We start from the raw sequence: 15726 nt of genomic DNA, 5'->3' as shown, positions 1-15726 counted from the left end.
ATGCTTAATTCCATTTTAGAAACCCACGAATACCTTTTCCACTTACATGTATTTTTCTGAAACAAAATTTCTTGACATTTTCTGGTTTGTATTTCAGTTCAAAGGTGATTTTTTTTTTTTTCCTAGAAAGGGTGGGGAAGAAACTGAAGTAGTCCCTTTTGAGCTATGTCTTTCCAAGGAAGAAGTATCCCTGCATCTCCAACATATGTCTGGTCAGAAAATATGCTGAAGTTCAAAGCTATAAATTGATTTATTGTCAGAATAAAAAGCCAGATAGGAACAAACTGAGGTCAGTAGTTTTAAAAGTGTTAAAAATTGGCATTTACTTGAAGCTAATTTGAAGGATTTGGACTGGTATTTTTTAAAGTTCGTTTTACAAAATGAATTTGTTAAGAATATCTCAGTTAAGAATTGCCCATGCAAAGACATCATACTATGTTGTAGAAGCTAGAAAAGCTTCTAAGCAGACCGAAAATGGAAGTTCAATAAGCATAGGAAAAGCTGCTGGTAAAGCTGATGGAACTTGAAGAAGTGCTCATATCTGAATAGCATTGACTTTTTTCTTTTATAGATTCCAGGGTCTCAAGTCCTTCTCTTTGCCTTAGGTGGTGTACAAATAAATGCTGTATGTAAAATGACTTGTAGAGCACAAACCTGCAAGCTTGTGCGTGATCACTTTCTCATCCTGTTGATGGCTGCATTGAAATTGAGAGGACTGTTCATAGTGTACACATGTGCAAAATATGTGACTTATTGTCAGATGATTATAGATACATCTAATGCCTTGCATAAAAATCACCAGTAACTCTTCCAACATTTTTTTTCCTTGTAAGCACTGGAATATTTAGTATATCATTTAGCTTAACATGAGATAAAGTAGAAAAAGCAAATCCACAAAAGTAAGGAGTGTCTACCATCTAGGCATAAACTTGGCAAGGTGGGTTGTTGGGTTGTTCAGTTTTTTCTGCTTTCATCTGCCTTCTGTTTTGATCAGCTAGATGAAAAACCTTGAAGTGTGGTTATGCAACAACTACAAAAATAGCACCAAAAGGCTACATTTCAGTTATTCCTCTAGGCTCCATATCAGCTGTACTCACCACAATAAAAAACGTTCTAATTGCCATTCCTGTAAGTTCTCCTTGGCATCTGATAGGCAAGTGGTATTCTTTCTGGTCCGTGAATCATCACTGGAAATAAATAGTTCTAGAATAGAAAATGGGTTGATTGTGTATGAGCCAAAATAGAATCCAAAATAGAAGAGCTTGTGCTCTTCACCGTATTGTCTCTCTGCTGGGAAGAGGAGTGTGCAGTAGTAGATGATGTAAACGATGCCAAATGAAAACAGAGGTGTAGTGAGAAACAAAGGCGGCACTTTTACCCAGTCATTTTTCCATGATGATTAAACATATTTCATCATAATTAGCAGAGATTATGTATTATCTGTCACTTGTGTCATACAAGCTTACCACTGCACTAGGAAGGGGTACTGGGCCAAATGTGCAAAAGCAGAGCAGGGCATTGCCCGTGTGCTCTGTGCTTGCCAGTTACAGCAGGTGTCTGTGAGCCCGTCGCCTCTGTGTGAAGTATTCACAAACAGGGAAATGGTTTGTGTCAGATGTTTTAGGCTTGGCTTTCCTGGAATGTTTTTGGTTTTTTTTTGCTTGCAGTTTAAGAACTAGAGTGGCTGTTGCAGTCATACTCGCTTTTGATGATGGCAGGTTTTGAGTTCTTTTCTCTCCCCACCATCGGTCCCAGCCCCTACAGAGTCCTTCTGCATCATTGCTTGTTAGAGAGGCTTGGCAAAGCAGGAGGAGATTTAGCACTAAGGAAATAACAAACTGTATGGAATCGGGAAATAGTATAGAAAAGATTTCACATAAATAGAAACATTTATCGCATAAGCATATCGTGTAAAATAAACATATTTGAACACAATTAGACATATCATTATACACAAAAAGCCATATGTAGACATGTCACATAAATAGGTGTATTTTTAACCAGCAACTTCTTTGCACAGTTGTCACCAATTAGAGTTCCTTTTCTGGTCTCGCTGCTTTACAGTTATCTTGATTTCAGCATGTTTAAAATACATTTACTGCTTTTGTATTATATGGTGACTTTTGTCTGAATGACTAAATGTGTAGAGTCCCATAAATGGATGCACGTTTACAATGCATTGCAGGAAACGTTCAAGTGGTGTAGAAGTCAACATCAGGAAGGGTAGGTGGAGAGAAAGTACACATTTTTTGAACGTTGAGAACATTAGATGGGCAATGAACTGTTGAATTAATATAAAACTGGGATAGAATAGTAAGCCACGTTGGAGTAAGAATTGATCATTTGTTTTTCTATATCAGTAATATTGTGTAGTTTTGAGGTTCCTTATTGGGGGGGGTGTAGATGTATACATGCTAAAGATGGCAGGGGAAGAGGTAACTCTATGCTTTCTTGTGGAAGCTGCTTGTCTTCTGTGCTTCTAGAGTGAGGGGAAGGCTCTGTTTAGTATAATTTTCCTTGTGAGTTACCAGGCAATGTGTAAATAAGGCTATTATGTTCTTACATGCAACTATGCTTGAAAGGCTTTTATCCAAAATATCCTGTAATTCCTAACTCTGGTACAGCTCCAAGAATAGGAGCCTGGCTATAGGTAAGGATTCTGGGGTTATCAGTGCATTCCTGAAAGTTATTTTCATTGCTCTGGATCCGTGGATCACAGGCACATTAATTTGTGGAAGTGAGTCTGATGTAAACTAGAGCATCAGATTTTATTATCACTATTTTATATAAATTATATGCAAAGGCTTGAGTATTAAATACAGTGGTTGCAATTTTTTTAGTGCTTGTGGTCCAATTAATTATCAGTCTCCTATTTTTTTGTGTTCTTCTCAGCTTATACTGTAATAATATTATACACTGATAAGGGATTGAACAGTTCCACTGTGTTATGGGTTTTCAGCTGTAAAAGCACTGATCCTCTCCGTATCTTCAAAGATAGTTTTTAGGTGGCTTTTTTAGCAGTTAGTAAGTATTGAGTTTTCTAACATTAGAAGTATTTTCAGCTGACCCTGCATGAATGCATTTATGGCTACAAAATGATGAGGTCTTTTTTGAAGAAAAAACCACTGTGATTTATCTCCCGTTTTGAAGCAGACCCTACAGTTCTGGAGAGAGCTACCGCTGCCGTCCTTTGTTCTGCCGTAAAACGGTGACAGCGCCTTCCTCCCACCCCCAGGGATTTGTTGCTGTTCTCTGTCTGCAAGGGCAAAACTTTAATTTATGAAAATGATCAGAATTAGCTTACATGCTGCTTATTGTCACTCGTGCTACTGCTTTTTTTAACTCGAAATTTTGAAGAGGAAGACGTGCTGCAATTGAAGTTTTGATGTCCCCTCTGTGGTAAGAGGAGTCATCGGTGACCGTGCTTTTGCCGCGCGGTCAGCGCCCTGCAAGGGGCCGGAACAGACACGGGTGCTTCGCAGGCCTCCTCCGCAGGGCCGAACGCCGCTTCCACGGCTCCTGCGGCGTGTGCGGCCCAGCCGGCCGCCTCTCCCCGCGCCTGCCCCCGAGCTCGCCTTGCCGCCGAGCTGCCGCGTCCGACCCCCTCCCCGGCAGCGGGAGCGAAGGCGCCGCGGCTGCCGGGGCCGCGGAGCGGGGCGGGGCGCGCATGCTCCGCCGGGCACCGCCCTCCCCCGTCTCCTCCCCCTGCCCGGGGCCGGCCGCGCGGACGGCCTCGACCATTTCTGCGGGCGCGGCGCCGAGGGGCCGAGCTTTCCCCAGCTTCAGCACCGCGGCGGCGGACAGCGCCCGCGGGGCCGGGGCCGGGCCCGGGGCCGAGGCGGACGGGGGGCGCGGGCAGGAGCCCCGCGGGTGGCGGCCCCGTCGCTGGGCCGGGCTCGCCCTCGGCGGGGGCCGGGCAGTAGCAGGATGTTTCTCAGGCTGGCGGTCGCGGTGCAGGTGCTGTCGCTGCTGGCGAGCCGGGTGCACGGCTTCCCGAGACCCGCGGGCACAGGTAGGCGCCGTCGTTAGCGCGTTTTCTCCGAGGTGGGGAAAGTTTTGAAGGGTACGGGTAAAGGAAAGCGAAAACTTTCCTTCCGCTTGGCTGGAAGAAATTAGATCCTAAAGAAACAATATTCCTGGCGCAAGACGCTGGGTCACTGAAGTTGCAATCTAGTATTAAAGGGAAAAGATAGGTGCTGGTAGAGGGAAAAGCTCTGAATTTTTTTCAGTCTATTCCAAGCAGTGTTTTCATCCATACTACAGCAGTTTCTGCACAAGTCTCTCACTCGCTCACTTCCTGTCTCCTCTGGTATTCTGGATGTAAGAGATTTTTAATCTCTTGGTTGTGCCAATCCGATTATTGCTATTTTAGTCAATCTCTTGTAGCATTTTTTCCTGCAATTTGTTTGTGAGTTTTCTCATTGGAAGGGGTTACTGACTCTGCGTCCGTATTTCTGTTACATCTTTTGCAGAATCTCTCCCTCTGCTCCAAACAATCATGCTTTGTTTAAATATTTGACTTTTTAATTGTGTTCTCATTCTTCTAGGAACAATGAACTTTTTTACAAGAACTAGCAGTTGTCATTATATTGAATACACCATGTTTTATGGGAGAAAACTAAATTAAGAAAAAATGTGCTGTCTTTTTGTAGTTGCATGTATCATATAACTAAGTATATATGTGTGTGCTTGTTTATTCTAGATAAAGCTGTACACAACAGACAACTGAGTGTAGAAAGACCTTTGGAGGAACAGGTTAGTGAAATAAAAAATATTTGTAATGTTTTTTGGGTTTGGTATTCTCACAATATTTTGAGCCTTCAGGTACCAGAACCATGAATAGCCTAATAGCTTAACAAATTAATTAAAAAATATATTTTTCAGTAAATATTGATGGGGTTGGGTACAAAATAGAGTTTAAATAATTTTTAAGAAATGACATATAGAGTTTTACTGTCCAGCATTCCAAAAGCAGGTCATTAGCTCTAACAGCTCACAGGTGTGTAGTCCCCTCGTATTCACATCCTATGGGAACATAGCAGGAGCTTGAATTGAAGAAGCAAAAAGTAACTGGCATTTGTCTTTCAATGTAAAGTATTGCAGCTGCTTATAATGTCTGATTCTGATCAGAGGATGCGGTGGTACTGACAAAAAGTGCCAAGCACTTGATCATTTCTACTTATTAAGGCAAACTTCTTACTGAGTGTGAAGATCAGGTGCTAAGGCTTCTGCTGATACTGATAAATTAAGAGATCCCCCATTTTAGTGTATTTATTCCTTCTTCCTGTTTGTTGTTTTGTTTGTTTGTTTGTTTTGGTTTTGTATATCAGATTGCTGAAGCTGAGGCAGACAAGAATAGGAAAATAGCTTCCACAGGTAAAACATCTTTCCTGGTTTTATAGCAATATTCATAATGATATTCCAAGAAGTGTAAGATTTTATGTCATGTGTTCATTGGTATATTTTCCAGAAAATAAGCCAGAGTTCAGGAATTATTCCTTTGTTGATGACCTGAACCTGCTAAAATCAGTAGCAGAAAGAGAGAGGAATGAAAAGGAGAGGGAGTCAATTAGAAGCTCTTTCTATGAACAGCAACTGGTCGTTGATGATGCAGACTCCACCAAGAACCGCAGGCTTGTGGATGACTATGACTCCACTAAAAGTGGACTGGATTATAAATTCCAAGGTATTCTATGATGCTCTTTCAGTGACTTTTAGTTTAGACTTCTCTTGCAAACTGATGCAGTCATGAATGTACTCACCACTAAACATGAGCTCTACTTGTTACTGGAGTGCAGTTTCAATGATTTCCAGTTGTAGAAGCTTGTGGTATTACAATTAGGTTTTGAAACGCAATACAAAAGAATTGCTATTGATTTTCACAGTTGTCTTCTGTGGAGGAAAATCCAACTTTAATCTGCATTATGTTTTTTAGCAATTTAGATTTGATGGAAGAAAATGGGACATGTTTTTAAATGAGAATACATTTATTCTGGTTTAAAAGGAAGAAGCACTTTTATAGAGAGCTAAATCACATATATTTTTTCCAAATGTTATGTGCAATGTAGATAATTCTCCTCATCACAAAGCTAAGACAAGTTACCAAAGGCCAAAGAATACTTGCCTTTACTACAAGAGTAGTTAGTTGACTTGTAGTTTAAGCGAGTCCTCTGAGAGTTGTAAGCAGCATTTAGCTCAGGATATTTTAAATTATATCAAAGTATGCTGATCACAGACCAAAGCTTACTCAGCATATTCACTTTCCCATTGGTCATGATGATATTATTTGCCATAGGTATCGTTACATAATTATAACTTCATTTGATGAAATCCAAACAAGAAGATAGTATGTGGTTTGTCATGATCTGTTTTGATCTAAGTGATTGTACCATGAAAGTAGATACCAGGAAGATGCATACAAGTGGATATGTGAACAGTGTTCTCTCATTCTTACAAATTTTCCAATAAACAGGAGACTATGCTCCTGACATTCATCTCTGCTCTTCAGTAGAGCCAGTCAGAAAGAAGTATTTCAGATGTGGAAAATTGACATGAAGAACCTTTCATTTGGGCTGATGTAGTGGATTCCAAAGTGTGTATCAAAGTATATTCCTGATGTGTCTAAAAGTGCGGCCTTGTTCTGGAGACAAAAAGATGTGGGCAGATATTTTTTACAAGATGTCTAATCCAAATGAGTAAGGACATTCAGCACACAGTTAAACTGTAATCCTTTTAGATGATCCAGATGGCCTCCATCAACTAGATGGCACTCCTTTGACTGCTGAAGACATTGTTCAAAAAATTGCTGCAAGAATTTATGAGGAAAATGATAGAGGAGTGTTTGACAAGATTGTTTCAAAACTTCTAAATCTGGGCCTAGTAAGTATCTTGTTAATACTTCATTTAGGTATTTTGTGGGTTGGTTTAATGCTCTTTTTAAAAGAAGTTCGGGTGAACACTGTGTCCAGCTAAGAATGCTGACTTGAGTGAAAATCAATGGGATTCAGGCTCTAGGCAAGCTTCTTGACTCATCTGGGCACATCGGTTTAGTTCTGCAATAGCGTCGTTGCTGTGTTTGCTTTGCAACAAAATAGGCCAAACTCCAGAATGTTTCTGATGTGGAGGAAACATTCACTGATTTTACTCCTCCCATGTCTGCCCTCATTTGTCCTTTAATTTCTCTTCTGATTCTCACTGAGTTCTTTTGTATTGTCATTTTCTTTTGGATGTTTATGGAGAAAGGTCTGAGCTCATTCCTATCCACCTACTAATTATTGTCATCAGCGGACATATAATGATGCTGGTTAGTTGAGGATACATTTCTCATTGTTACTGATTTTTAGCAAGACTGGGTTTGTCTCTGACTTCTGAATGGGATACTTATATTTTAAAATACTAACCTTCTCTGTTCTGCACTAGATTTTGTGATTAGCTATTTCATGCTGAATCTCGCTGATTACAAAGGGAGCTGTGGGACAGCTGCGTGGTAGAGTTCTTGTTCAAGTGACAGCTGTTACAAAGCAAAGAGAAAATGTTTTGAGGGTCCTGTAGAAAACTATTTGCTTTTCCTCTTTCTGTGTCACTGTTTTCTGTTGTAGTTATTCAGCTGTGCATAGGTATGTTGCAGAATATATATACACACACACGTACACACATATAGGTATACCACATGCAGCTCCATCTTTCAAGCTGGACTCTATCGTATTAAGTGCTGTATCGGTTTGTTTTCCTATTGGAGGCTAGATGTGTGGGTGAGTGTTTTTTATGTGTGCACACGTATTTGAAGTGTGTTTGTATGTGTGTATCTATACATTTATATAAGTATAGACATGTATAGAAGTCTGTGTACATGTATACACACACACATATCAGTGAAGGCATTTATTACACCTAATTTGGCTGTGCTCAACTTTAAAGCAAATATATTTGAAGGAACCTATTTACAAAGCTCGTGTTTCATATTGATGTTTAATCTAGGAAAACCACAGTATTCTATAAGTCTCTGCACAAATATTTTAACAGATCACAGAGAGTCAGGCCTATACCCTGGAAGATGAAGTGGCAGAGGTTTTACAACAGCTAATTGCAAATGAAGCAAAGGATCGTGAGAAAGAGTCTGAAGATTTTGATTACCCTCCAAGCAGAGCAGACAGTGATACAAAAGAAAAGCAACAGGAAAGAATGGTAATTTCTTAGCTAATCATTTTGACTCACTTGCCAAATGGTACAAGTAGACCAATACATTGCTTTGCTTTAGGGAATAATTAGTTCAATCTGGAAACTGAAAATGTTGTTAAAGAAATTCCATCAGACAGAAAAACGAATCATGAGTTACTTTGAGGTTTAAGCCATATGCCAAACTGAAATAACTTTGAGAAAATAGTATAGTCTTCACAAACTAATTAGGAAAACGTTGGCATGAGATTATGATGCTTTTTATTGCTCTGTTAACTCTATCACCAAAAGCAATGTGCTTAAGGATACTATTTTTTTATGTCCTTTGTGGAGACACTAAGCAAAGCTGATCAGGATAGTTTCATTAATGGAGAAACTGATGATACACTGGATAACACGTGGTCATCATCTAATATCTTGGAAAGAAGAAATGAGCTGCCTTCTGAAGACAATTTTGAAGACCTCCAGTATTTTCCAAACTTTTATGCACTACTAAAAAGTCTTAACTCAGGTAAGCCTATCATGTGTTTACAGGAATATTGGGGGAAAAAAATTAGAAAATTAGGATTCTCTCTGTTTTCTCCTACTCCTTTCCCTTCCCCACAACTTCCCTAGTTGCAAGAGACCATGTGCTTTAAAAATATTCTCCAAGATGCATAGCAGACACTAATTTGTTTAGTGAGTATGGCAAAACACTGGGAAGAACAGCACTCAGGTAGCCCTTTCCATCTTGTGCTGTACGATTCAGTAGCCTTGAATTCTCTTCATTCCCGTAAGGGCATGATGAAAAACTGGCAAATTGTTTCCTCTGGAGATCTTTCCAGTAACATGCATGTCTTCTAAGCCAACAGAGATACAAGTAAGCCACAGTAGAATCCTCACAGTGATGGTACCAGTAAATGAGTCTGAGCCTTCCAGCCTTTTCACAAACCACAGGTTTGCTGTTTATTGCAATGAAAGCTCTGCACGTCTGTTCCTATTCCGGTGCTAGACATCATTGCCTTCCAGTTATTGCAGGCAAGATTGTGGCACCTCGCCACAGCCCCTTTGTCAGCATGCTGTACCACACACCCACTGTCATTCTCTGCAGCCAGCACATCTTCTGCTCTTTCCAGCACAGTCAGCGGCAATTTATTCAGTAGATTCCTTGTCCTGCAGGAGCCTTAATCTTGCTTCAAACTGTCCCCATAAACACCTGAGCGGAGAGCTAGAATGAAAAACCCAAGGGCATATTTTGCTCAAGTCCAGTCTACAAATTTCATATTCTTCTTTCTGTTCTTTTTGTTTTCCCATGGTAGTTTTGCATGCTAATTCTGGTTTATGCTGTTCACCTGCTGGCTTGTTTCGAGCTGGAGGAGGGGGGATTCAATTGCATCCTACAGAAGTGTGTTAAATTGCAGACAGCAATAAAAAAGCTGTTCAGCAGCTCTCTAAAGGGGCTGGCCTTCTGCCAGAGCTGGGAGTGTGTTTCTGACTGTCCCTGTCTGACAGTGCCTCTGGCTCTGTTGGGTCCTTCAGTGACAATCTGGGGTGCGGGAAGAGCTTGTGTAACTGTGATGGGGGAGTTTCGTGCTGCTAATGCAGAAGTAGCAGTAATATTGTTCAGCAGATAAATGCAGTGGAGAAAGAAAGCTAAGAAGCAGTGATCGTGAAGATAGTCAGAGATAGCTATAGGCAATAAAGGTGGATTTTTATAATGAAAATTCATTGTTCATATTCTACTCTGGAGTCATGCTCCTCCCAACCATGTAACATTACGTTTTCCCAGTGACTCAGTCATGGTCTTGGGGACGGTAACAGTCTCATTTGAGACACTTTATATTTTCGTCATGAAACCCGTGGATCTTGTAGGAGAAGGGATTTCTGCAGTATCTGCCTCATACAGAGCTAGACCAGTCTGCTAAGTAGTTCGCAGACAAATAAAAAAGACAGAGACTGTAGAAAACTCTGCCTGTGTCTGCCCTCTGACCAGCAATTTGAACTCCATCAAGTTGCTTCATCTAAGTGTGTTTAGTGTTCTTATCTGTAAAATGGAATTAATATCATTTGCTGTCCATAACATAGACCTTCAAGAAAAAAAGCTATAAAAGTGAACCAGACCCTGAAGTTTTAAAGTATATTCAGCTGTACTTAAAGTATATACTTTAAGTATATACAGCTGTGTATGTTTAAAGGGAAACATACATAGGAGTTCTCTTTCCTAATCCAGCACAGCATTTTCTTTTTAGTGAATAGGTCATTTTTTATGCATGAAGTTTGTGCAGAATTTGCAGAACTGAGTTTTTCCAAGTTGCCTAAAGTCTTTAACTAGTTTTGCTTTATCCCCTAACACAGAGACAGAAGCAAAAGAGAAAGAGACCTTGATAACTATCATGAAAACCCTGATTGATTTTGTGAAGATGATGGTTAAATATGGAACAATCACACCAGAAGAGGGAGTTTCCTATCTGGGTGAGAGTACATACTTTATGCATCAGTGTTATTAATGTGAAGTCTTACTCTACCAAAAGTGATAATTATATTCTCATCTTCCTTGTTCTTATGAGTCCTATTTCAGATTTGTTCATTCAAATTGTTAAAGCTGTCCTTCTAAATGATTGATCATTCATTATAGTAATGTTGAATTCTGCAGTGCTTTAATATTTCCATCTAATGAAGGAAAGGTTATTTGTTAGATGTGTATTTAGAGGACTATTCCGCTTTGACACCTGTGAAGCACGCTTGATTTCCACTTTATGTCTTTATATGGCTTTATGTCAAAGGAGGATTAGTGTTTTGCTCAGTTATGTTGAGGTGAATCAGGTACATGCATTTTCCAAAAAATATCCAGCACTTCAGCACCTTTAATCTGTCATCTGAAAGTAGGTAGAGTAGACGGGATCTAGTGCTATGGTCTTCTGCCAAGTAAAACTCCTTCCATCTATGGAAAGTGTTACATCTTGGCACAGGAGTAGTTTTTGAAACACTCTTTCCTGAATGCACTTTAGAGTCTGTGGCTATGCAGATTTTGTAAAATTGTTATAATTTTCTGAAGAGGGATTTTGGAACAGCCTGGTTTTGGCTTTTTGTTTTGTTTTCTCACACACCTCTCTCGGCTTTTAGAAATTCTTTTATATTAACCGTTGATAGCCTTTCTAGTTAAACAAGCAGAGCTATAGAAAAAGGGCTTATCTGCATAAGCTCTGCACAACCTTTTCGTTTTTCGTAAGTACTCCTGGTCTGGGTTAGCCTGAAAAGTTTTTGTTTACATCAGGGCAATTTCTTAGCTTAATAAATCAGCCTGTCACAGATATAGGACTGGCAATGATCTTTCATGACTTCTGCTGGCTTGTTTGATATGGACTACTGCAGGTGCGTGATTGATTGATGCAACTGTAACTGTACAGACTGATAATCAATTACTTGGCTACAAAAAGCCAGTGGATCATGATTCATGATTCATGATGCATGACTGCACCTCCTCTCTAAAGAATACATTATATCCCTGAACAAGTTTATGCCTTTATTTTCTGTAATAAGTCCTTGAATTTTGGAATATTTGGACAACTTATGCTACAGTTCAGCTCTTAATTTCTCTGGCTGCCTGTGCATTTAAAGAAAGATGCACATAAAGAAATGGTTGATTACAAGCACAGTGGTTTCAGAGTCATTCTACAAATGAAGATAATATGGCTTGAGCAGATATCGTCCTCGCAGATAGTGTTGTGCCAAAAGTTAATAGGCTAAATTCATCCCTGACGCAAGACCACTCAGATAATGGAATTACACTAGGGATGCATTTTTCCTACTAAAATTCAGAGCAGTTGTTCACATTGGCTTTACTTTGAGTAAATAAATACTGTAACCCTGGAAACAAATTGCCATGATGACATAGTACAGAGGGCAAGGATTAGGTTAAGAGTTTCAGAGGTCTGATTTAGTCTGGATTTAAAGTAAGACTATCAACTGATATATACAGACTCTGCCTTGCAAATGAGTGATTTATGCAGAGACAGATTTTGTACTCCATCGAAGCATCTTACTGTAGTGGAAAAAGCTTTCTCATAGGTCTCAAGTTGCTTCTGTGGTATTCTTTTTTTAGACTTGCTGTTGAGAAATGACTTTAAAGCTGACCTTCATTTATTGAGATAATATTCTCAAATATTCCAGAACAGCAAGCACAGGAGAATCTTAGCTTCTTGCTGTATCCATAAGCATGGCAGCAGTTTTAATTGCCACCCTTATTCAACTAAAATTTATCACGTAATATAACCAGTAATGCTTGAATAGGTACCATGTTTCTTAGAGCAGTCTGGGTTAGGGGATTGATGCCCAGCTGTGTTTATTTATGGCAGATAAAGGAATTAGTATGAATGTCTGTTAGAGAGAAGAAACAATTAAAAAAATTGGCAGGTTTTACTTTTTCCCTCAATCCAAAATTAGTGAGCAGAACTCATGCTAGTTGGTGGAAAATACCTACTGGGTCTGTGCAGGTGGATTATATCCTTTCTCTGTTTTATTACAGTAGGAAACTGCCTAAATTACTTTTCCCCACTCTGTGGCTGAAGCCATGTGTAAGCTATGTCCTTGAATTATACATTCGAAATAATAAATCATTTACTGAATCAAGTCACAAGCTTTTGTGCCTCTCACACAGATGCAGAGACAGTGAATTTGAGTGCATATACCGGTAACAGCTGGTTTGGGATTTGGAAACCACAGCATTATGTCATCGTCATTGTATCCGACTAGGGGAAAGTATCTTGCTTGTGCAGTGAAAGATGTTATTAGGTTTAGGTTTAAGTTATAAAGGATCTAGCTGCAGTGGGGTGCAAGATAAACACACGTGCACACACATACAAATGTAAGGAAGAGGATGTTCATGTTTTAATACACATATTTGATATTACATATTTAAAAGCTTTCCATATGCTAAATATAATCTGTAACACAGAACCCAGAAAACCAAAAACAACGTATTCATACATGTGAAAGAGGAGAAAAAGTACTGCCTACCTTTTACAGTATGTAATCAGAAAGTAAAGCTCTGGAAGCATTGAAGAGAGGTTTTAGCAAACTGATGTAAAATGTGCATTCAGCTGAAATGCATCATATTTGATAACTGACCTGCTGGTGGCAAAGTGCCTCTATCTTCTATCACTCTTTACTTTCTTAACTATGAATGCTGTGTTTTGATGTACTGGGAGCAAATTCCTCTGTGGAGTGAAAGCTTCGTGTTATGTTTCTAGCCTGTTCAAAGGTGTTCAGAAATCTTTCTAGAAAGCCTATCTGCCTTCTGAAGAGTGAAAGCTGCTTTAAAATCATTTTCACAGTTTAAAGAATGGACAAACATCGTTGGTACAGAAAGCATAAGGTAATGAATCATATGACACAGGATTACAGTTACACGGGTGGCTTGTGAATTAGATCCAACTGTGGTATCAACTTACCCACCGACGGGTTGGTTGTCAGCATCCAGAAAATGCTCCCCAAACAGCTGGACTCTCCTTGCTTGCCCCAACCTGCTGGAGGCACAGGCTGTTATCACTGGGCAGGCTGAGCATTGGGAAGGACTTAGGTCAGTTATTGAAACAACGATTGCTGTTGGCAAGGGTGCAGTGAGAGAGTGGAATGAAAGAGTTGGAATCTCTCCACGTAATGACCAGCGGAAGGCAGCAAGAAGCTTTCAGAGAAGTTGTGACTGATTCAGCATAAAACATTTCATTATTCATTGCATGCATACTGTTTCTGTTGCATAAATAGCTGATACTGAATTTTCTGTGCAGAACTGAAAGAACTATATCCTTCGTGGTGCTGAGTGCTTCAAATGAAAAGGTGCTGTTTGAGCCAAGAGCAAAACTCACTTTGATTTCAGCAGAGCAGAATAAGGAATGCATTGCATAGATACTTGTACAGTTTGAATATTAGTTTGCGAATAATATCATACTTTCCTTCATTTTCCTTCTGTCTGTTGAGTACTGTCATGGTGGAGATTCATAGCTGTTTTATCAGAGCCATCTATCACAGACCAGATTAATAGTAAGGAAAAGCTGCATCTATACCATATAGAAAAGATTAATTTTTTGTGTGCTGAGTGACTTTTCCTGCATATGCCAGGCTATCTAGCCAATTTTAAAGTAAAAGCATATCAGTCCACTACCATCCTGGTAAAAGCTCTATTGATAGTAATTATGTAAAGTAGACTATAGTTTTGTAATACATTTATTTTAATAATATCGTTGTCAACTTAGAAGCAGAAACGAATGGTTTCTGCCACTTTGTTCGAATACATTTGTAAATCATCTCCCACTAATAAGACCAAAATAATGAGTGATATTTAGAACCATTCTAGGAAATATTTGTAATTAGAGCCTAGTGGACCATAAGAAAAATAGAGCTTTCAGAGATGATAGACAAATTCTTAAGAGGCACCAGTGTGTATGTATGAATTCTTTTTACACAACACATTGATTACATTCTCAAGCTATACACTGCTTACAAGTGTAGATTTGTAGCAAATTTATCCATTGCCACCCCAACCAAATGAAAGTTGTGTTATCCAATGAACTATTACCCTAGAAATGTGGATTAGTTACATGCACATTGTATTCATGTGTGGAGTTCTCATTTATTGACTAGTACATGTAGGACAAACTTTTGCCATCAGTACTTCTCTATCTCACAGATAGATAGAAGCTTCACCATGATGGTGCATACAAAGCATATTTTATCACATCTTGTGATTGAGGGTGGTCATTTTGTTTTCATTTTCTAAATCAGGGCTTCTAAATCTTCCACAACTGAACAATATCAGAGAAGAGAAAGAGGCAGAGGAGTGGGAAGAAAATTAAGTTTAAGCACTCTGTAGCTTTGCTCTTTCTGAGGGGGTTCTGACTTTTCAGCCCCTTGTAGTAGAGCATTTAGCTTACTGGAGCCACAGTGTACAACACACAGCCCACAGCAGACAAGTTGGGGAGCAAACCCCCTTTTAATTAGGAGGGAAACAGAGAAATTACTCCACCTCATCAGTATGCAGTGTTTGAGTCACAGCTGTCTCCTTCCACAGACCAAACCAAAGCCACCTCTCACACCGCCTCCCTTTGGCTCTGACTCACTGTCAGAATCCACACTCTCCCCCGTGACTGAGTAGGAGACTGTGTTGGTTAGAGATGGGTAGAACAGATGTCTCTGTTTACCTTTTCTGCCCACTCATCATTTGTTCTCCATGGACAACTGGAAAGAAGACCAGACTGCAAGACACGCTAGCAACAGGGAGATGGGTGGTTCATTGGTGAGCTATTGCCCAGGTATACGTACGCTCGTTAGTTTGGTCCTTTTCTAAAGTTACTGTTGGGTTGTTGTTTTACTATAATATTCTCTTTTAGTCATAGGCTGCATGTTAAAAATCCAGGGAAATTAGTGGAGGCAGCAAGTCCTCTCTTGATATTTAACATGCCTCTCCATGCTAAGGAATATGGAATAGCTGTTCTGCCCCTCACATTCATGCTTAGTACCCTCTGCAGCTCCACTTCTGATGAAGGCAGAGCTCTGCAGTTTCCCCGGCATAGGCCA

The 15726-nt window shown here is 39.7% G+C and overlaps 1 protein-coding gene across 2 annotated transcripts in view; it reads left to right on the top strand.

Moving 5' to 3' along the window:
* Nucleotides 1-3772: 3772 nt before the first annotated feature.
* Nucleotides 3773-15726, top strand: part of SCG3 (secretogranin III) — a 29352-nt gene continuing 17398 nt past the window's right edge. The window contains exons 1-8 of one of the 2 annotated variants that reach the window (XM_075431407.1): nucleotides 3773-4012; nucleotides 4703-4755; nucleotides 5331-5376; nucleotides 5471-5686; nucleotides 6737-6879; nucleotides 8023-8184; nucleotides 8509-8686; nucleotides 10510-10626. In XM_075431407.1, the coding sequence (XP_075287522.1) occupies nucleotides 3928-4012; nucleotides 4703-4755; nucleotides 5331-5376; nucleotides 5471-5686; nucleotides 6737-6879; nucleotides 8023-8184; nucleotides 8509-8686; nucleotides 10510-10626 (1000 nt within the window). In that variant the 5' untranslated portion in view covers nucleotides 3773-3927. The remainder of the gene's footprint in view (nucleotides 4013-4702; nucleotides 4756-5330; nucleotides 5377-5470; nucleotides 5687-6736; nucleotides 6880-8022; nucleotides 8185-8508; nucleotides 8687-10509; nucleotides 10627-15726) is intronic. The other variant, XM_009940287.2, reaches the window with a different exon arrangement.

This window comes from Opisthocomus hoazin, chromosome 10 (assembly GCF_030867145.1).
Source record: "Opisthocomus hoazin isolate bOpiHoa1 chromosome 10, bOpiHoa1.hap1, whole genome shotgun sequence".
Taxonomy (NCBI): domain Eukaryota; kingdom Metazoa; phylum Chordata; class Aves; order Opisthocomiformes; family Opisthocomidae; genus Opisthocomus; species Opisthocomus hoazin.
This window is presented reverse-complemented; position numbering and strand designations above follow the sequence as displayed.